General features: G+C 51.0%; 1 protein-coding gene across 2 annotated transcripts; it reads right to left on the bottom strand.

Annotated features, from left to right (window-relative positions):
• Positions 1-5,132: 5,132 nt before the first annotated feature.
• C1QA (complement C1q A chain) lies at positions 5,133-8,130 on the bottom strand. 2 transcript variants are annotated; one of them, XM_044452375.1, is made up of 4 exons: positions 8,069-8,130; positions 6,415-6,584; positions 5,551-5,885; positions 5,133-5,457 (listed from the first exon to the last, which is right to left on the bottom strand). In XM_044452375.1, the coding sequence occupies exons 2-4, from the start codon at positions 6,575-6,577 to the stop codon at positions 5,311-5,313; spliced, it is 645 nt and encodes a 214-aa protein (XP_044308310.1). In that variant the 5' UTR covers positions 6,578-6,584; positions 8,069-8,130; the 3' UTR covers positions 5,133-5,310. The 2 variants fall into 2 exon arrangements, with proteins under 2 accessions (XP_044308310.1, XP_044308309.1); XM_044452374.1 differs by having other exon boundaries at positions 5,133-5,885.
• Between the last annotated feature and the right edge of the window lie 13,624 nt (positions 8,131-21,754).

Here is a 21,754-nt window from a genome sequence, read left to right as displayed (position 1 = left end):
AATCGTGGAGCAAAAGCTTAGTCAATTCCCCGAACCCCCTGAAGATGTTTTAGACTCCAGCTCTTCTCAAACCCAGCCAGTATGGCCAATGGCCAGGAATCATGGGATGTGTAGTCCAAACATCTGGAGGGTGCAGGGCAGAGAACGCTGGTCAGCCTAGTCTACAAGGGATTACATGGGTCCCCAGGGCCTCGCCCAGATGTCCTTATTCCCTGAAGAGGGCAGAGATGGAATCCGAGCCCTCCGGCACGTACAGCATGGAGTTCTGCCCCAAATCAAGAGGACTAACACCATGAATGTTTGCGCCTTCTCCCCTGCCAAGAGGACCCCCAAAGTGACTAACAGTTCAGAATCTCACAGCAAATTAGAGTGGAGTCTGTGACTAACCAGCAAAACAGTTCCAGCAACTGTGGAGCTGGAACATCTAAAAGCAGCCAAAGGCCTGTAGAGAACAAGAAAGTATCAAGAGACCACCTAAAACTTAATTTGGGGGGGATTGCATCTCATTATAGAGAAGACTCCATAATTAGGACGTTGCCACAGAAAAGGTCCCATCCTTGTCCCCCTGGCTGCTTGGAATATTCCTAGTTCTTGATTCTACAATTCAGTGTCGATTGCCTTAAGATAAGATGGCCTATGACCTGACAAAGGATTGAGGACCACTGGAAACCTTCCGATGACGTGCCGCAAAAGGAGCTAAGATGATCCAAGAAGGGACCAGGGATGGCTGGAGAGGACAAGCTGATAAATTGCCACTAAATCTGTGAATGCTGCTACACTGCTATTGCCTTTATTTTGATACCGCAATACCAGTGTTGGTGATGGAAATGCCTTCTGTGCCCAGATGCTTTTAAATTTACAGAGAATACATACTTGGGATGTCCAAACAATTGAGGCAAAACTCCTCTGTATCAAGCAAACCTGAGTAAGCCACTTGGGCCTCGAGCAGAAAAGAGGAGCGTTCTGGCCAAAGCAAGATGCACCAAGACAAGGATTCTAGGTGGGGTTCCCAGCACCCACCAGATGCTCAGTGGCCCACCAGATATTAGCCAGCAGTGGGCCTTCTGGCTTCCCACCCTGTTCTATACAGTGATCTCTGAAGAAGTGCTTAGTCCTTTGCAGACGAGAATTAAACTCTTAGAGGAAGTGAAGAGCAGGGGATGTTGTGGGTTTGCTCTGGGGTCCAGAGCAAAAAAAAGCACATGGACAATGCTGGAGAAGACAGAAAGCCGTTTGGCCACTGCAGGGCTGGTTCTGGGCCTGGGACCAGGTCCAGGCGAAAAGCGAGGGAGGGCCCACCGCCGCCTCTACCCTATCCGCTTGCCTCTCTTTCTGGACCCGATCCAGGCCCTTTCTCAGCAGGAAAAAGGAGAATGGTCCTCCTCCTGGAGCTTCAACAGCTTCCTGATACTGCTCCCCCTCTTGATGACCTCAGGCCCAAGAAGACAGGAACATCTGCAAAGGAAGCACATTGGTTTCCTGCAGCTCCAGAGAGGAAGAGTGGAGACAGTGCATTAAGATGACAAAACCGGAGTTTCGATTAAACATTAATAGTCCAAGAGGGGCACAGACTGCCTCAAAGCATGGGCAACACCACTTCTTTGGAGGCCCTTAAGCAGAAGTCGGTAATCAGGAATTTTATAGCTGGAGAAGTTCTGCATTGCCAGGGGGCTGGATTAGATGATCTCTAACACCCTTTCCGATGGGATGATTCTAGACTAGCAACAGAACCAGAAAGCAGAGGTGGATTTTTATTTTTTCGTTAAAGCTCTCACAGTTGTTACCCAGCTTGTTTTAAACAGCTCTTTCTCGTCTACCCTTTTCAGTTCTTTTTGCTGCACAGTCAGCCGCCCGTTCTTCCTCAGTTACACTGGATCTGGAGACCTAAATAAAGCACATTTTGAAAAGATAGAATATTGATAACATCTCCGGCTGGCCAACCAGGGGAGGCTTCTTGAAATCAGGAGGTGCCACAAACATCCTGCTTGTCCTCCAGAGGCCCGGAGATCCACGGAAAGGAGCCAGCACGCTGATGGCTCCTCTAAGGGGGACTTCCATTGTGTCGTAGGTTCACTTGGAACCACCAGGAACACGCCTTCCGATGACCTCAGATTTGGGCTCAGTCACGTCACGTTACGTTTCTGACTGTTCTCTAGCAGGTCGGCTTCCTATTTTGTGCATCTTAAAGGACTCTTTAACAGGGGTTCTGACTATCTGGAATTCTGATCTCTCTTAGGTCCCAGACATGGTTGCAATGGAGAAGGAGGATGGAACGGACCAAACAGGAAACATTCAGATGAGAAAAATGGCATCAGACGTTCAGGCCTGGGTCATTTTGCAACCATTTAGCATGTGACTCTCGTGCTGTAGAACACATGTGACCGGCGGGGGGGATGGGGTCAATTCATCCCACAGCCTGGAAAAAATCTTCAGCTACAGAAGCATGGGCCAGGCCTGTCTGAAATTCCCCTTTCTGAGAAATGGAAACTGACAGAAGTGCTGGACCAAAGCAGGTCCCTCTGAACTATGTGCAGACAGGGAGAGGGTGAGGGCAAAGATTCCTTTCAGCATTTGGAATTAAGAGACCCCCCCACCCCCCACTCCACAAAGTGCTTTGGGACTGGCTGGGAATCCTATATCATCTCACTGTATTTAAAGTACAGAAGGGGCCTTGCTAGGCTTATTACCAAGGGTGTGCAAAGTAGAGCTGAGGCAACGAGACAGGCAGGAGAGAACCATTTTGAGTGTTCCCCTTTCCTCAGCCCTCCAGTGAAAGGAGGTAATTTGGCAAAATCCTAGCCATTTGTCATGCCTGGCCTAGCCCCAAGGCGGGCCCCATCCTCCTCTGATGAAGACGCCGGTGTCTCGAAGTCTGAGGGCCGAAGTGGTACCCAGCCTCCAGTGCTAGCGCAGACACCTTCAGCATCTCAGAAGATGCTCCACCTCAGCTGAGGATGTGGAAGGACTCGTGGATGGGATTCTGACTCCCTGATGCAGCTTCCTTAGGTGTGGACACAGAGTGCATAGAATCATGGAATCGTAGAGTTGGAAGGGGCCAGAGGACCGTTGGATCCAGCTGCTGCTCAGTGCGGGACTCCAGGTTCAAGCATCCCTCCCAGAGGGCTGTCCAGCTGCCTCTTGAGTGCCTCCAGGGTGGGAGAGTCCACCAGCTCCCTAGGCCGTGGGTTCTATTTTTGTACTGTTCTAACAGTGAGGAAGTTCTTTCTGATGCCCAGCCAGAATCTGGCTTCTTGTCACTTGAGCCCAGTATTTAGTGCCCTGCACTCTGGGATGATCAAGAGGAGATTTTGACCCTCCTCATCTCCACCCTGAATTCATCACAACAGCCCCCAGTTTCTCTGCTTCTCTGTCCACAGGAAATTTGCAGAGGCTATTCTTTCCTAGCAAACCAAGCCTCCTAGTCTCTGAGCAAGCACAGACTTTTCCTGGCTTTGTCCCCACCTTCTCCATGTCGGGCTGTGATGCAACACAAGCTATGAGGAATATGCGACACTCCTTGGGGTAACCCTGGCTTCCTGATTCTAACATTCCCCTGTTTATGAGTGAAATGTGATGGTGCCCCTGTGTTGAGAAGACCAGGGCCAAGATGGGCAACAGGAGGGAGCCACTGGCATGCTTGAGGGAGCACTGAGATTCGCAGATGGAAAAAGCACCCTAAAGGGAAGGGAGAAGAATGTTTTGAAGAAGAGTCCGACAACAATTGACTGTATTCAGTGGACTCTTTGATCTATGTAGCACAGCCATGACATGGATGCGCTCTCTCTCTCTCTCTCTCTCTCTCTCTCTCTCTCGGTGTATGAGAGAGAGAGAGAGAACAGAACTGCTTGCTTGACACTTTTCAGTCTTCCCCACTCTGCTGCCCTAAGCTGGGGATGCTGGAAGTTGCAATCCGACACACATCTGTGGCAGCTGCTTGGGCCAGGCTAGCTTGGACCGTCTTGGAGGAAGCTTCCTGACTCTGCTGACTTGCAACCCTGAAAAGCTGCAGTCCTGTGAGGAAGCGCCACGTCCCGCCCCAGGCGTCGCCAGAAATGGACAGAAGATGTTTCCGTGTGCATTTGCTAAGCGTGGAGCAAATTCCCAACTCTGCTCACACGTGGAATAGAAGGAGCCAGAGGCTTTCAAAAAATCACATGCAGGGAATGTAACAGGGCCAGTAGCTTTGCCCCTCCCAAGAGTGTTCCTGTCCTTTTGTAACCGAGGCGAGGGAATCTGGGGGCCAGGATGCACCGCAGGCGACTGCTTCTTTGTCTCTTTGCTTTCTGCCTCGGGTTGGTGAGTCCACCCTGCTCAGCACAATCCCTCCTGCTCAGCACGATCCCTCCTGCTCATCCCACCCCATTTAAGTCAACCTGGTTGGTCCAGCAGGGACAGAGGGCAACCGAAGGACAGTCCTCTACGTGAAGGCATGCTAGAAGGGCTGCCTACCCTTCTCTGGTTTAAAGGGAAGGAAATGGAGAGCTGGAGCACGGACACGGCACATTGGGACCCAGACGACAGCCCGGACTGGTTGCCAGCAGCCCCCGCTCGGGTGAGCTGGACTGCCTTCCCACTGAAGCATCATTCTTGCTTTCTCAATGTGTGCATCCCGGAGGTACGCAATGCAGTGTCCTCTTCTTTGGCAATGCACAAGAAGCCACTCTGGACTGGGTGTTCTGCCTGGCCATTGGCCCTTTGCTTGGGTCCCCTTTGGTGCCCAATTAGTAACAGCATCCGGGGGGGGGGGGGGGAGAGGGAGAGACAGAGACAGAGAGAGACAGAGGGAGGCCAAGGGAAAGAGACAGAGGGGGAGGGAGGGGAAGGGAGGCGCAGAAAGAGGCAGAGGCATCACAGGCAACCGTGTGCCTTCTCTCCCTGCTGGGTTGCTCAGAGACAACAGGGGCCTTTGCTGCTGTTGCTGCTCGCGGCCTCCTTCCTTTAGATGGAGCCGGGGGCTAGAAGCAACACCGTGGAACAAGGACAGCCGGTTCCTTGGGCATCCCAGCCAGCAGAGACCCAGAATGCCCACCCTGGAAGCCCCTTCCCTGCTCCCCCTTGGTGGTGATCGAGCACGCCAGACCTAGGCGCACTGAGCTCATGGTGCCTTGAGACCCAGCAAACGGGACGCAGCGCCGTTTCCAAACGCAGAACATTTATTGGTGCCTCTCGGGAGCTACATGGGGTGTGCACGCGCCGGAGGTCCAGGGCGGAAGGAAGGGCGCATGCTGCCTCTCCAGCAAAGGGCTCCTTGTGCAGAGGGCGGATTTAGAGGAGGGTGGCCGAGGGAGGAGCAGGGCTGCCTCTGGCTCCTCAGCGCCCTGCCGGGAACAGCAGGAAGCCGCTGAAGATGCTGTCGGTGTCGTCGCCACTGTAGATGTTGTTCCTGGACCCGGCGTCGCTCTCCAGCCAGACACGGTCGCCCGGGAGCAGCCTGAGGACGCTGCCGCCGGAGTTGACCTGGTACAGGCCAAGCCGGTTGGTTTCACAGAAGGTGGCCACCACGCCGCCTTTGTGCATCAGGCGGAGGCAAAGGTTGCCCTGGGAGATTACCTGGAAAGCAAAGTAGTAGTACCCCTGGTCCTTGCAGGTGAACTCGCCCGTCAGGGAGCTGTAGCCGTTGTCCTGGTTGGTTATGATGTTGTTGAAGACCACAGCGTTCGGGTTTGGAGTCGGGTTGGGGTTCTTCCGAGTCGCTGAGAAGGCTGCTCGGGGCTGCCTCATGACGTTGCCCACCTGCCCCTTGGCGCCTTTCTCTCCGGGCAAGCCAGGGGGGCCCGGGGGGCCATCGGAGCCCCTGAAGCCCTGGTTCCCAGGCATGCCTGGTGAGCCCGGCTGCCCGGGCTCGCCCTTGGCTCCCTTTTTGCCTGTGCTCTTTCCAGCCGTACCTCAAAGGAAAGCAGGAAAAGGGTGTGTTAGGTGCGTCCACTCAGAGGAAGAGGCTAGCCCAGGCCCACGCAGCGGCAGACATCGCCCTCCGGGACTGGGTCCGCAGTGGGGAGCTCTGGTGCCTGGCCTCCTTGGAGGCCTCTCAGGCCCAGTCACTGAATTTTTAGCATTTGAGGAAATGCCTAAGGGAACAATAGGCATTTCCTATTGAAGAAGAAAACTAGACCCCACCCTTCATTGCTCCAGGAGAAATCATTTCAAGCTTTTATGAGCTTAGGAGTGCCATTCTATACATGTGATCTCAGAAGTAAACCTTACTGAGCTCATCTGGACTTAATCCCACCTGTGTGAGTCTAGAGAGGCAGCAGTAACCCAAAGAGGAAGCGTGGGGGGCGGCAGGGGGAAGCCTTCTCCATGTTGCTCTTACAGGCATCAAGCTTCGGTCCATCAAAGGGGCATCCCCCACACCCAGGGCTGCTCCCCGGCTGGACAAGGCTGTTTCTTCTGGGTTCCCCAAGGCCCCCTTACCTGGTTCACCGACATCTCCTTTCTGGCCCGGCCGCCCGGCCCGGCCCGGAGTCCCTGGGTAGCCGTCCTCGCCTTTGGGCGCCTGGCATACATTCTCCTGTGGGGATGCAACCTGGAGGATCAGGGCCAGGGCACACGCTGCCAGCCAGAACCCGCTCGGCATCTTGCTTCTGCAGATAACAGCACCAGTCCGTGTGAGGACTCCCCTCACGCTCCCTCTCGTTGCTTCTCAGAGGCACGTCCCCCGCAACTTCCCAAGGCTGCTGACTGTTCTCAGTGGTGGCACATAGGCTTTGCTTTCCAGCTTCAGAGGGCTTTGCAGAGGACTGCATGCAAAATGGTCCAGATGGGTGCGGGTGGCCCTGCTAGTGGGGGACTTTGCTCAGAGTTTTATGCCTGGGCAACTGCGGGGCACCAAGCTCTGTGCTGAAGGTGTGGAGCTGTTCTAGTAACTTTCCATGCCATGGTCATTTCAGAGGTCCCCATATTCCAACAGTCCGGAACATTCATCCCATTTCTCCCCACCCCTCAAATAACTGGTTTTGGCCTCTCCAAAGACCATCAACACGATGAGCAGCTAAAACTGAGCAGCAGTTTCTCCTAGGATAGTTTTTCCAGGTGTCCCTTAGAGGTTCTCTCTCTAATGCTCTCTAGAAAAAGAAAACCAATTTGCTGAATTTTCTCTGGCTACTTTCCACCGTCAGTCTCTTGCAGGACCCTTCACCCTGGTCCAATTCCTCAGAACAATTGCAATCCCTACAAGCTGGGCAAGTTCACACATTGCATTAAGCCACCCTGCTAGGAACGGAGAGCCCGCCGAGCAGGTTTGTACCCCCTTGAGCTTCCATGTGTCACTAGCTGCCTGAATAACCCACAGCGCTGCTGGCGGGGGCCCACACATGATTACGGGGCATATCCATCCCTCTGCTTTCTTCCCCTCAGCCACACCACCGACTGCAGCACCCGGGGAGCAAAAGGGCTGGGTTTACATGGCATTCTCTACCATTTAAACCCACCCTTCTGCTTAAATAAATATTTCACTTTTAATGAAACCGCTGGAGGGATCAGCCAGGATTGCAGGTGAAAATCGACGTACGAGAAAAGGTGGAAACCCTGCTGCATCCTCCTCCTTCCTTCCCTTGGAAGGACATTTGGACAGAAGTGTTCTGCAGCAATCGCAGTCTCGATGTGAGTGGTGGATATTGACCCAGGTGGGAGATTTAGAAGCATGACAGAAGAGCAGCGCCGGTGAATAAGGTCTAAATTACTCGCTTTGCAGAGTGGGAAATGCTGGTTATTACTTTTTCACAGTGGCAGCCCGAGGCTCTCATGCTTGGGTCTCCCATTAAGTGGGGCATTGTTGGGTAGAGGGTGCCAGCCTGGATGATTGCCTCGAGCTTGGAACGGGGAAAATGCCCCGGGATGAAAGCACTGGAGCCGTTGAAAACTGCAAATTAGTCATCTGCTTCTCCGGCTGCAGGCTGAGCATGAAGTGCCAAAAGATTGGACTGACGTGGTTATGCACCCGCGACAGCACGGTGCCACATCACGGGCTGTGTGGATGAAATCAGGGAGTGGGCAGCAAACAGGGGTGAGTCTAGTTGGAGTTAAAGTAAGTTAATTATAAGAAAGAGCCCCGAGAAGGGCAGCTTACCTCCCGGAATGAGATGTCCACCAGACGTGCTGGGAAGTGTCTCTCTTTTTTGCCCCACACTCGAGAGAAGGAGGAAAAGCAGAAGGGGGCAGTGGGGGCTGGGTTTGGCTGAGTCACAGAAAATGAAGTTTCCTTTCCTTCTTGCTCCTTTCAATTGCTTCCTCTCCCCGCTGCATGAGCTCAAAGCAATCTCTAACTCTGAAATACCTGCCTTGGGACATTGAAAAGCTAAGTATTTGATAATCTTTGCTGAAAGGAAAATGCAATCAAACCCTGTTTGGAAAGAGGCATTTCTGGATGGCCTTAACTGGCCGTGTCAGCAGCAAATGCTGTCGGACCCACCAAGGGGGCAAAAGAAGCGACTAGCTGGGGCAGCAAATGCCTGCCGTGGTTCATTTTTTGGACTTGGAGAGAGAATGTCTGTCTGCCGTTTTGGTGCATGTGGGCAAGACGGGTGATGGTGTGTGAGCTGCCCAGTTAGCTCACTTCAGCTTTGGCTTAACAAATGGCCAGCATGACTTTAAGCTCCATGCCGTTGTTCCACATAAAGCTGCCCAATGGCCACAAAATGTGTCCATTTTGTGTTTTTGAGAAACGGCTGTGAACACCCCGGAGAGCTTTGGCCAGTGGGTTGTATGGAAAACAACAACAACAGCAGCTCAGATCTTGGGATTTACAATCACTCTGCTTCCAAACCATGTCTGTTTCCTATGTATCCAGTCCTAAGTTGGTTCATAGAATTATAAAATCATAGAATCATGGAATAGTAGAGTTGGAAGGGGCTATGAAGGCCATCTAGTCCACCCCCCTGCTGTTGCAGGACACCAAGTCACACCATCCTACTCAGATGCCTGTCCAGTGTGGGAGAGCCCCCCACCTCTCCAGGCAGCTGGTCCCACTGTCGTCTTGCTCTGAGAGTGAGGAAGCGTTCATGTCAGTCTGAACTGTATTGATAACCACAAATAAATATACACACATGTATTTTCATGCACACTCTCCCTAATCCACATTTTGTGAGCTGGTAGTGCATTGCAGATTTGTAGGAGTGCACAACATAAAGAAAGACGCCATTCCAAGAAGTTGGACTGGCTATGCAAGGAACAGATCCAGTTGTAAACGAAGCTGCAGTCTTTACGAAGGAAAGTGAGGCAAGAGCTCTCAGTGCTTCATCATGAAATACACCATGCAGAAAAGAGCACGTCTCCGTGTTCAGCATGCATGTTGTTAGCAAAATCCGAAATAGCCTCTGCAAATAGCTACAGCTGCAGATCTCATGTTTGCTTCAGCTGGTCATGCTCCATCCCACCCAGAACCATTGTGAAATTTTTTCTTGATGTCCTCACTGGCCAGGAAGATGTTTCCTCCTTTCTTATGTATTTATTAATACATGTATTTATAGGCTGCCTGTAACTGCCAAGGCCTTTTCTTCGCCATTGGTCAATATCCTTCTTGCTGCAATGGATCATGTTCCAGCCCAAATGAACTGGCCATTTCCCTGTGAAGTAGAGTCTGGTTTCTCCAGGCTCTGGAGGAGGCTTGCTCTGGTCATACACCTGTGGAGGGTTGTGCAGCAGCTTCAGGGTGGTGGTTTCTCCAGGTGAGGTGCAGAGCAATGTGGGGGAACCTGTCCTACAACATAACCATGGTAGCAAAGGAGGAGCTGCCTTGCACACCTGAGATACTGGTAACCTGCTGGGAGTGAGACAAGGGCTGCCTTGGGTGCTCATTCCCAAGGGCTGCTGGCCGGACTTCAGAGGAAGTGGAAACAGGATGTGAAGCAGACCTGGGGGGAGCCTGGGAATGTGGCCAAGCTGGGAGATGCTTCCCACAAGGCCAGGCTCCCCAGGTGGGCAGGAAGCCTCTGGGGACAGCCGAGATGTACAGCTATCGGGAGGGGACTTGGAGTGGGGGGGGAGGTTCTCAGGCTCAGGTGAGGCGGACATGGCTCGTTCCCCAGCAGAGGAGGGTGGCCAGAGGGTGGCCAGATCGGCATCAGGAGAGGAGGCGAGCTCGCTTTCAGAAGGCCCTTCCCAAAGGAATGAGCTCCAGAAATGCTCATAAGGAGAGTTCCTAAAGGTGGGTACTAGATTGGATTCAACGAACCGCTCTGTGCACGCATTCATTCTGGGTGTTTGTTTATTTATCGCATTTGTATGCCACCCTATAACCGAAGCCTCTCTGGGTGGCTCACAGTGCAATATAAATATATATAAAATACAGATAAAAATAGAGAACAATAACAAACCACAAAGCATAGTAAAGTTAAAACAGAGTGTAAATACAACTGCATAAATAGGAAACGGGGGAAATAAACACGGTATAGCCAATAACAATAACCAATAAAAAGCAAAGCAGCAGCCCAATCTAAAAACAGACGCTAAACAGCTTAACTTGGCACTGAAAGCAAGATGAAGAGGGGGCCAGCATGGTCAAGGTGGGGTGCAACCGAAGGCCCTTTTCTTGCTGATTCCCCCCACATTTGGGGGAAGTTCATGCCCTCCATTGAGGGCCTGAGCAGTCCGGGAGGGATAAATGGAGACAGGTGCTCCTTTAGATATCCCGATCCAAAGTCACTTTAAGCTTCTGTTCAATAAAGAATGCTCTGTGACTTTTGAATGTGTGAAGGAGGAACCCAGCTCACCACAGCACATCTGTGTAATCACCGCACTAAAGTGCAGCACAGATTGTGTGACTTGGCTGCGCATCAGTGAGTCAGGAGTGGATGACTGAAGTGCTGATCGTGCCAGCAGAAGAAGACTGGGCACTAGATGGCACCGTCGCGCCGATGATGCACACTTGAGATCCTGCGCAAAGGTCAGTGATTCCCGGTTGAATTCATACATGCTGGGAGCAACAGCCCCCAGTTACGACACTTTGTCAGGCCCAGACACATCCCTGGAGATCACTGCAGCTCTCTTTGTACTTGTGGCGCTGCATTCATGCTCCAGGTCCGCCTGCCTCCAGAAAATCTGCCTTTGATTTTTGGGGTATTGCCGGATCGTCTTTTCAGAAGCATTCCATTCTCTTATAGCATATCCCCATGTCCTCTTTTACAGAGGACGATCCTGCATTGAAAGACCCATTGGAGAACAGTCCTGTAACTGAAGGATGCCTCTACTGAAAGTGCTGATCAGTCCAAGCTTGCCTAAAAGATAAAGAACCCTAAGAAAATTGGGGCTGAATCCTGAAAGTCACCCAGTAAATGTCAGACTTGGACATCAATAGGCAACTAGGAGAAATGTTGGATTCCTATTTAAATAGTAGCCACCCTTGCTCAGTTTGCATCCATTTATATATTCTGGCTTGCTCAAATGTTATGCAGACTGGGACACCCTTTTGCCCTCTTCTCTGGCAGTGTACAGCTGAGCATGCTTTTGTTTCAACCCATTTGCTGTAAGATTAAGAGGGAATAAGGTCAGCCCAGACTTCTTTCCCCTTCTCCGGCAGCCCTTTTTGTGAGTTGGAAGAGAAAGAGAGGGAAGGTAGCAGGAAACGTAGAGTTTATGACACAAAGGGGGTGGCGGGAAGGAGAATAATGGAAAAATTTGCCTACCCCTTGGTGCCTTTGGCGCTACCCAGATCAGGTAGCAGGAGTTTCTCTTCCTCCTTCCCTCCTGGCTGGCATCTTTGGAGAAGTTTTGCAGAGGTGTCCAGTTGATTCTGCAGATCTGCATGGGGGGGGGGGGGTGTTAATTCACCTTCAACTTAACCATCCCTAGAAGGTGAGCTTCCATCATTCTACAGTCTACCTGCTCTTTCTGTTACAAAGTCTGTCCCGACATTTAACTAAAATCTATTTCCCTGGAATTTCCCCATGCAAATGGCTCCATTCAACATTAAGAAATATGTAACGCAATGGAGAATTCCTATTGCATCAGTTCTGTTATGGAAACCGCACTGGGAATTTGGGTACGTCAAAATTGGCGAAGAAAAATTGGATGAAGGTAATTCCAAAAACACCCCTACGATGAAAGACATTCTGCTGGTGTTACAACTACTGAATGATCTCAAATGAATGAATGATCTTTTTGAAATGAAAATAGATGGCTTTGTGCCATATGCATTTTCAAGACTGCCTCCTGCCATTTGTTTTATTATCAGATCAGTGTCCAACCTTTTACAGTCTGGTGATGCCCTCCAAGAAAAATTGGCTTCACTTGAATTTCTCATGTAATATTGCAGATGGGACATGATGGTGGGGCCCTTTTTGGTAGGTGCATCAAAACTCTGGAATTCCCTCCCTTAAGAAATCCCCCCAATTTCCCCCCCCCTTTTTTTTTGAAAGATAGAGCCCCTTCTGCATCCTGTTGCTCTGGGGGGCAAGGCCCAAAGAAGCAGGTTGAAATTGCAAGAAACTGAGCATTAGAAAGATGGTTCTGCTGGTATGGACTGTCCATCCGTGGAATGGATCTCTCCAGAATGTGGCGGATTCTCTTATCAGACATCTTCGGGGAGGGTGCCGTGTGTGCACAAGCATTCACGCTTTGCAGACTGTTCAGGGAGACATGTCGTTCGATTCCAAAAAGGTGTACAAGGTAGCACAGAAACCTTTGCAGCTCCATCAAGGTCATTTCCTGAAGTTCTCAGGCCAGTTTCTCTTGAAAGGAGATGGAAGGAGTTTCAGAAGAAGAGAAGCGGTTATGGGACTTCCTCCTTGATCTCATGAGGATGCATCGCGAGGGATGGGCTGCCCACTTGGAGGGCCTGTGGAAATCATGGGAGTTGGCTGTCCACCAGGGAGGAAAACCCTGAGGGTGGAGCTGAGGTGTTGCAGGAAGGGGAGGGACTGTGGCAAAGTTTCCAGTTTGGGGTCAGCTCTTCAGAGGAGCAAGGGCTTATCCTTCCCGCTCGAAAGAAGGCTATTTAGGACTGCACTGTTTTGTTGGCTGTGGAATTTTAATAAAAATCGGCGTCGCAAAATATTGTCTTAAGTTTCGGAGCCTGAGGGAAGCAGGCTCCCCGTTTGGGTATACTCCTCAACTCAGCCCTGAACTGTGAGGTCAGCTGTACCTAGACCTGGAGATGCCCAGTCGGCTGCATTCACACGTGCTTTCTTGACATATGATTTGGACAATGCAACAACAGCACTTCTGACTTCTGCCATTAAACATTTTTGGGGGCTTCAGTGCTTGTGGTTACAACAGCATTCCTGGAAGCTGGTTTGTTCATAGACACCATTCAAAGCCCTGTTAAAACGATAACCTGGGAAGGAAAACTTTCCCTCTTCATCCCTCCCCAAAAAATAGGAGTATTCCACCAAATGGGGGAGGAGGAGGAGGAGGAGGAGGAAAGAAAGTCAGAAACAGAAGAGAAACAGAAGACGGGTGTAGCAGGGCATTAAATCTTTAATGCAACGTGGAATTTGACTGTGGCCTGAGTACTTCTGCTTTATACTAAAAGTGGGACTTTTAACTGGCCTTAACTGGCTGTTGTGCTGTTTTATTATTCTTTGTGAACTGCTTCTCCTCTTTGTATTGCTGTACATTTTATAACTTTTTAATTTTGAACTGTTTTAATTTATAATATAGGCTGGGGGGTGTCCATGGCTCAGTGGGAAACACCTGCAGAAGGTCAAATTTCATCCCCAGGAAGGACTGGGAGAGGATCCTGCCTACAACCCTGGAAAGCTGCCGCCAGCCTGTGCAGACTAGACTGAATTAGATGGACCAATTTTCTATGTCCTGCTTTCAATGCCCTGAATGGGGGGATGCAAATTAAACAAATTAACCAATAACTGCTTCACACCATTTTTATCTGATCAGGGACTCCGTGGCCTGCTGCAGTTAGGACGTTTTCCCTTGTACTTGTGCTCATTTTTAACTGATGTTACAGTTCCACAAACAGATACAACAACAAACCAAGCAGGGCAGAAAACTCACTTTAGAAAATTGCAGAAGTGCAAATCGTTTAGGTCTAGGGGTGAAAAACATCTGCTTTTGTCCTTGTTTTTTAATGATCTGACAAAATAGGCATAGCATTTAGCGATTCTAAACTTGTAAACAATGTGGACAAGATCATTAAGACACAGGCTATTAAAAATTTATCATTTCTGCTGGCAAATGCAGGCTGATTTGAAATTCCCCAGTTTCGGCTTAGATTAAAGTCTTCTTAAAAGTCAGAAAGTCTCCTCTGTCTCTTGTTTCTCCTTCCTTAGCATTCATTCTCGTGTTCAGAGCTTTTGCGCCAATGCTGGGCTCGTCCCTCAGTTCTCAATGTTTGTCTCCCTTTGATTCTCCATCGCTTCATCTCTGTTTACTGGATATCTGCACTGCTGTACAGCCAACGCTCACTTGCCTTTCAAGTGCCAATTCCTTGCCTTTGTTTCTGTGACTTCTTTCTCATGTTCTCCTCTTCCTTCTTTTCTTCTCTCGCATGGGGAAAGAAAGAAAGAACATGTCAATACAAAGTTGCTGAGAAGTTCTCTGGTCCCATCAAATAGGAATGTACCAAAGCTAATGCTGAATTAAATCAACCTCTGCAGGTACATTGGCCAAGAGGTGAACTTCCACAGAGGATTGTGGTGGCGTCTTCACACGCACTCATGCCCTGGCAGTTCAGTGGTGCAGCACATGTCTGGCATGCTGAAGGGCACGCGTTTCATCTTGGCTTCTCCAAGGAGCAGTGGAAAAGTCTCCTCTCAGCAATCCGATTCCCAGTTGGAGAAGACAATACTAAGCTAGACATACCAGTGGAAGGCTGGTTTCCTTAGATCTTCCCACCACCCCTGGTGCTGCAACCTTGGAGGAAGATGCAACTTCAGGCATGGCAGGTCTGAACTTCAGACACATAGGCTGGTCCTGTGGAGGACTATCAGAATGGACAGAGCCAGGCTTCTCAGGGGTAAGCGGATTGGAACTCCTTTCCAGCCTTAGCAGCAAGATCTGGTCGTGAGTGATGTGGCTACAGCTTCGGAGGCCCTGACCAGGCCAGAATGGCTGAAGAAAGAGGTAGCGGTGATTCAAATCCACAGGCTATGGAACTGAGATGTCCAAGAGATTGGAAAACGAATGCCCATTTAGGTGCAGTTCACGTTTATGGGCAAAGTTTGCCTGGAAGCTGAGGAGGACTGGTAAAAAGCTGTAGGAATTCAACCTCTCTTGAATAAGGTGTCTTTAGTACTGGAAAGCTCTCTTGGCTGGGCTATACCTGAATCTTCATCTTTAGGCTTGCCTCAATGTCCCTCTTCAGTTGACCTTACCTTGGAAGCTATTCCTGAGCCATAAATTCTGCTAAATCTAGAAATCTGTTCCTTTGAAGTTTTAACATAGACCGTATGCCCGGACTTCAGCGTTCTGCTTCTCTTTGAGGATTGGTTTGTGTCTTGGAACCTAAGGCAGGATGTACAAGGCCGTCTGTGCTCCTACCTGATTTTCTGAGGCTGGAACGTCTGTCGGATCATCACGCTGTGGACTCTAAAGGACTGAGGGTGTCCCTCACTACCATAAAAGGAACCCAGCTTTTATTTTAGGCCTGCGTCAAGTCATTAAGATTACAAGGGACAGATTCCCATGATCCCACTTAGTTTCACTATTCCGTTCTTCCCCAACCTCTTGCCCTCCAGATGTTTCAGTCTGTAACTCCCATTAGACCTGGTCAGGGATACTGGGAGCTGTAGTCCAAACCAGCAGGCATGGAGAAGGCCATTCTACACTATCATACTTAGCATTAAGCTGCTCTTCTTAGCTTATCGCCAGCCAAGTCGAATTTTCTCTGGACCAAGCTTCTGACACAGCCACAAAATTCCCATGTGAGTTTTGAAAATGGCCCATTCTCCCTCTGGAAATGTGGAGGCCAGCTGGTGAAGGCTGATCATAAAAGGGAAGCACTCCTGGAGCAGCTGTGAAATGCACAACCTTTCGATGAGATTTCCAGGAACAGAACAGAAGCACTGGCCTCGTTTGGGACTGACCGCTGATCACGTCATCCTTGATTGACTAGAGCCACTGAGGGCACAAATCCAGCTGGCCACATGCTGGTCTAAGCAGCTACGGATGAGGAAGAGATCTGAAAACAGGAGACATGCTTTTATGGAGGGGGTGTGACCCTCTTCCCCCCAAAACCCTCACGGCATCCCATTAAGCACAGCCCTAATAAGCTCCTTTTGCTAAAACAAGACAAAGCTGCCTGTAAGTGTCCGTGCCTCGATAGATTTTTTTTCAGAGCACGTGATCAGATGGCCAAGCTGGGCACAAATGACAGAAACCCCCTTTCTGAGCAGGAAAGCTGTGCCGAGGGAACGGTGCCGATCCTTTATTCTCCACCTGCCACTTTCCCACTGCCGTTTCCCTTAGCAGCTCTCTTCCCCACCCACCAAGACTTGAGAAGTGAGCTGGCTTACCCATGCAGAGTGCAGAAATGCGGCTCGGATGCCGTGGGCTGCGTGAGGCACAGGGGAAAGGCTTTAGGGAGGAAGCCAGCGTGGTGTTGTGGTTCACCAGAATTCCAGGCCCTGCTCAGTCACGGAGCCAACTGGTGGACCTGGGGCCAGTCACAGGCTCCCAGTCCACCCTACCTTGCAGGGTCGTTGTGGTGAGGGTGAGCTTGAGAGGAGGAGGGGCATTGTGTAAGCCACCTCGAGTTCCTTGGAAGGAAAGGAGGAGGGATATAATACAACAGAAGCAATGCAATGCAATGCAATGCAAAAATATAATGCCTATCACAAAACACAAAAATAATAAACTAAACTAAAATGAAATGAAATAGAAAGTAAAATAAAAAGGGTGGGATGGTGCAATGAGCAGGTAAGAACCCCCTCCTGTTCTGACAGCCGTTGCCTGCAAATGGCGCTTCCTGGCAGGGAACCATCCGGGGGTTCTTAACCGAAGCTGCAAGTCGCAGCAGCATCTCAAATTTGGGGGTGGGAGAGCAGATTGGAAAGGACGGCCCGGGAACGGACCCAGCTCCCCCCCAACCCAGTCTCTCTCCACAGCCCCCATGCGGCCTGATTCACATGACCACCCAGACAGAGTGCGAGGCGCTGTATACGTCTCTCACCCCAGCCGTGTTTGCATGCTCAGAGGGCAGGTCTGCATGCCCACCAGGGGGACAAAGGGGCTGGGCCTGGAGGCTCTGGGGATCAGGAGGGGGCCCCTATAGGGCGATGAGCGCCTGGCGAAACCAATCTGGGGGTAGCCCGGCAGCGCTGCACGGCCAGTGCCCACTGCGGGGGCCCTTTGGCACAACCCCCCCCCCCCGTCCCCTTGCATTTGCGTCTCACCTGGTCCCCTTCCTCCAGCAGAGGGCACTGTTCCCCCAGCCTAGCTGCACGAAGGTGCCTTCCTCTCCTCCCTCATTTTAATTTCCCTTTTTGAGGGAGGTTTTTCTCCTTGTGGATTCCCTGCAGGATCCCATAATGGGGAAACGTTAGATTCAGAATTAAAATATCCTCAAAGAGGGGCATTATGCGCATAAGGCTGACCTCCGACCTCCCCGCAAAGCACGTCGGCGCTTCATAATTAGCTCAATGCCGCCCCACTAATGCAAAGTTTGCTGGTTTTAAAGGCGGGAGGGATGCCGTCTCCCCGCAGCAGAGGGGCCGTCAGCACATCCAGGGGAACAAAGAGACACGTCCTCCCGTGTAGCTGCCTTGGCGAACCTGCCTAGGAGGAGGCCTCAGAGAGACAAATCCGGAAGGATGCCGCACCCCCTCTCCCGTCTTCTGTCCCCTCCAATGTGGGAGCCCCTTCTGGCTCTTGGGGAGGCATTTCCTGGTGTAAAGCCAGCCGTACGACTCACGTGCCCCAGACTGCTTAATAGCGTCTGATCTGGAAATGCGACTTGGAGTGCTAAAGACATGGGGCTTGGCTCTGGGTGGCCTTGAACCCCTGTCCCAGGGGGTGGGGATGTTGGGCTGATGGGTGGAAAACCGGAGCTTGGCGTGTTTGTGCACCGCCACCTGAAGTGTGCCAGGCCAGTCCCCATCATGTCGTCCTCTGCCCCATCCGAGCCCCGAACCTCCTCCCAGCTTAGCCTTTCCCACGCTCAGAATCCGACCCACTCTGCCCTAGCCTGGTTGTTAAGAGCGCAGCATTACACTCTGGGTTCCTCCAGCGCCCGCACAGCGACTGAGCCCAGGATGAAAGGGCCGCTGGCGGTGCCTTTAACAGCCCCAGCGGTGCCACCGAGGCAATCAGAATTTCCTAAATGACAATACGACGCCTTCCAAATGGAGCAGACGTGAGAAGCGAAATTCAACTTCATATCGATCAGGCAGCCAAGGTCACTTGGAGGGAAGCGCAGAATCCATCGGGAAGCACGTGGCGCTGGCTTCCAACTGCTCCTGTGACCCAGATATTGCCAGCCTGCTCTGCTGCAAAAGCAGACCCAAATCTTGCTGCGCATTTGCAGTTGGCCTGAAGGAAAGCAACCTTCTGGCACGGAATTAGTCAGGGTCTAAGTGGGAGGAAAAGAACCAAGGCCTTTCTTCAAGCAAAATCACTGCAGCTATTCCTGGGCAGTTCTTTTTAAAATCTCCACCATTCTGGTCCTTCACTCATTCCAAATACTGCTTTGGGAGAATTTCTAAAATTAATTTTGAAAGGGAGCATCCCTGTATGAAACAGTTTTTGGATCCTTTCTTCCTTTCGCTTCCTGCCCCTCTCTGCATTAACATGCCTGGTGCAAGCACGTTGCAAAAAATTTAAAAATCTTGATTGCATACTTCCTGCAGTATACCAATAAAATCTGGTATGTGCGGGGCTGATTCTTACCCAGGTCACCCCAGGAAGTTCACACGGAAAATCTGCTCCAGGCAGAACTAGGAAGGAGGCGCTGCTCTGCTTTCTTTGCTCCTTCCAATTCCTCTCTGGATGTTCCCTTCTTCTAGAAGGCTATCCTTGAAGACGGTCCGGATACTTCGATTGGTGCAGAATAGAGCTGCCAGGTTGCTGCCAGGGACTGGGCGTTATTCTCATATAACCCCAGTTCTCTGTCAGCTCCACTGGTTCCCGATTGAAGTCCGGGCCCAATTCAAGGTGTTGGTTATGACCTATAAAGCCCTAAACGGCTTGGGACCTGGATATCTAAAGGAACGCTTGTGCCCGTATATGCCCTCCCACCCCTTGAGATCAGCAATGGATGCCCTTCTCCGGGAACCCTCTGTGAATGATATCAGGAGGGTGAGTACCCGGAGGAGGGTCTTCTCTGCGGTGGCGCCCCACCTATGGAATGCGCTCCCCAGAGAGGTCCGCCTGGCGCCGTCGTTATTTGTTTTTCGGCGCCAGGCTAAGACCTTTTTATTTAAAACTTATTTTAATTGTTAAATTATTGAATTAATTAGGATTTTAAATTTTTTAGCCGAGAATGCACCAGGGGTTTTTAAAACATTTTTTAATTGTTATATTATTATTATTAATTATGTATGTATTTATGTGTGAGCCGCCCCGAGGCTTTGTTGCGATGGGGGCGGCATAGAAATGTTTTAAATAAATAAACAAATGGAAGCCAAAGCTGAGCGTGTCACTCCCTCTGAAGCCCTACTCAGCCGTCTGAACCTGAAGAGGGCACATCTGCAAGGGTGAGCGAAGCCCCAGCACCACCTTCTCCCTGACCAGTTTTATCATTTTAAAGGGTGGCAGTTGGAAGAGGAAAGCATCCCTGCACTCGTGGATAACTGGGCTGAGTAAACGGCGATGGCCCGTGATGGGGAAGAGGGACAGGACAGAGCAGTCCCACCTTGCTGGGGTTCCAAATGGGGCATCAGACCTTGCCAGTTCAACATGGCTGGGTCTGAGCTGGTGGCACCGGTCACTGTGGCCAGAGGTGTAGCGGCCAAATCTGGCAGGCACAGCCTTTCCCCAAATGTCTGAATGGACCTTGGGAGGAAGCTAGACGGATGGATCCCCCTGCCCGCCACAGCCCTGGTTTTCAGGCTTCGGTAATGGGCATGCAGGTTTGAGGAGCTGCGAGTTCCAGGCCACCTGTGTTGGAAGAATTGTGTTTCTGGATCACTCGGATTCGTGGCTTCTGACTGAGAATTCTCCCTCCCCCTCGGAGCAAAAGCAGCATGTGGAGGCAGAACGGGGAGGGGGAGGCTTCTCGCTTTTCATCCTTGCCTTTGCTCTCCCGCGGCTCCTCTTGCGTTCACCTCCTTGGCTTCCTACGCACTCCAGCCACTGTGGCATTAGCTACCCAGTAGGACAGACAACAAAGTGAGTTTCTTAAGTATCAAGATAGCAAATTACAAAGACACAAATTAATGAAGGAGGAAAGCTCCCTCTGACAGGCACTTTGTACAAGCGGCGTGCGGAATTCCCAGGTATGGTGGGAATGCAAATGAAGCTACCTGCTGCGCTGGCGTGTCCCAGTTGCTGGATGCAGAAGTTCACTCCTGCTCTCCTAGTAACCACTGAAGTAAGGCTCCCCGGGCAATGAAGGTGGAGGCCTCTCCTCCCACCACCTCCACTGGGCTGCCCAGTCCAGCCCAGCCACCTTCTCCAAGCTGTGCATCACTTCCCTTTGCCTGCAGCCCCAAGAATCTGTTCCAAGCACTCCATCCTGTTCGACTGACAGGTACGCCCGGTCGTGTGCATTATGCAGATATACCTGTTAGTGGCCTCCGGCATGTCCTTGAATCACCCCTGCCCTATTCCGACCCATCCGATTTGCCAAGAACATCCTGTTTTAGGTATCTGGCCCGTAAAATCCTTTCCCTCTATTCCATCCCCGCTTTGGGGGCGAGTTGGGTGGAACCTGGCCTATGTGGGCAGTTGTCAAGGGCCTGTTTGCCCCAGGAAAGACCCCTGAGGCTAATGGGATACAGAGATTGCCCCCCGGTGGACCTCTGAATCCAAACGCCGTTTTTAAACCAAGCAGCATCCTAACTGCCATGCAGAAGCTTGCTGAAGCGATGCTACTTCATAACTCATAAGGGATGGCGTACAGGCATCCGGGCCACCAGTAGGAGGGTTGTGAAGACCCGGCTAGTCTTGGGGGACCCAAGAACATCAAGGAGAGTCCTTTGAAAGCATGGTTGTGTGCACGCAATCTTTGTCAGGATTGCTGTTTTCCAAGTTTCACGTCCTCCCAACAACTGGTATTCATCGAATAAATCTCTTAACATACCTTCAGACCACATGCAAGTAAAAAATTCAATATGAGAGGAAGTGAAACTGACTCCTTCGACCATCTCCAGGGTCAATATCTAAGGGTCTTAATGGATTTTGCCCTTTAAAACATGAATCGGAAAATCCATAGGTGATTTGGGGGAAATGGTTTGCTGAGATGAACGGGAAAGGGTCTCTCTCCGTGTGTGAGTGATACACTTTCTGCAGGGATCAGCCCCCAGTTTGGCAGAATAAGTTGCCTGTTTATGCTTTAGAATTGGCTGAATGGACAGCAAATTTGCTTGTACTCTGTTTTTGCAAACCGGGAGGGCAAAGGATGCCCATGGGAAACCACCTCCGGCAGAAAGTGTCTTGGCCCATCTCTGAGGATGTAGCATCTCCATTTGGCATCGTGAGGAAACCATCCCCGGATCTGTGCAGAAGAATGGCAGGCATGGGATGCAGCCCAGTTTGTGTGCTTAGAATCACAGAATCATAGAACAGTAGAGTTGGAAGGGGCCGTGAAGGCCATCTAGTCCACCCCCCTGCTGTGGCAGGACACCAAGTCACACCATCCCACTCAGGTGGCTGCCCAGTTTCACTTTGAATGCCTCCGGTGTGGGAGAGCCCCCCATGTCTGCAG

This window comes from Varanus komodoensis, unplaced genomic scaffold, assembly GCF_004798865.1.
Source record: "Varanus komodoensis strain SLA01 unplaced genomic scaffold, ASM479886v1 scaffold71, whole genome shotgun sequence".
NCBI classification, from domain to species: Eukaryota; Metazoa; Chordata; class Lepidosauria; order Squamata; family Varanidae; genus Varanus; species Varanus komodoensis.
This window is presented reverse-complemented; position numbering and strand designations above follow the sequence as displayed.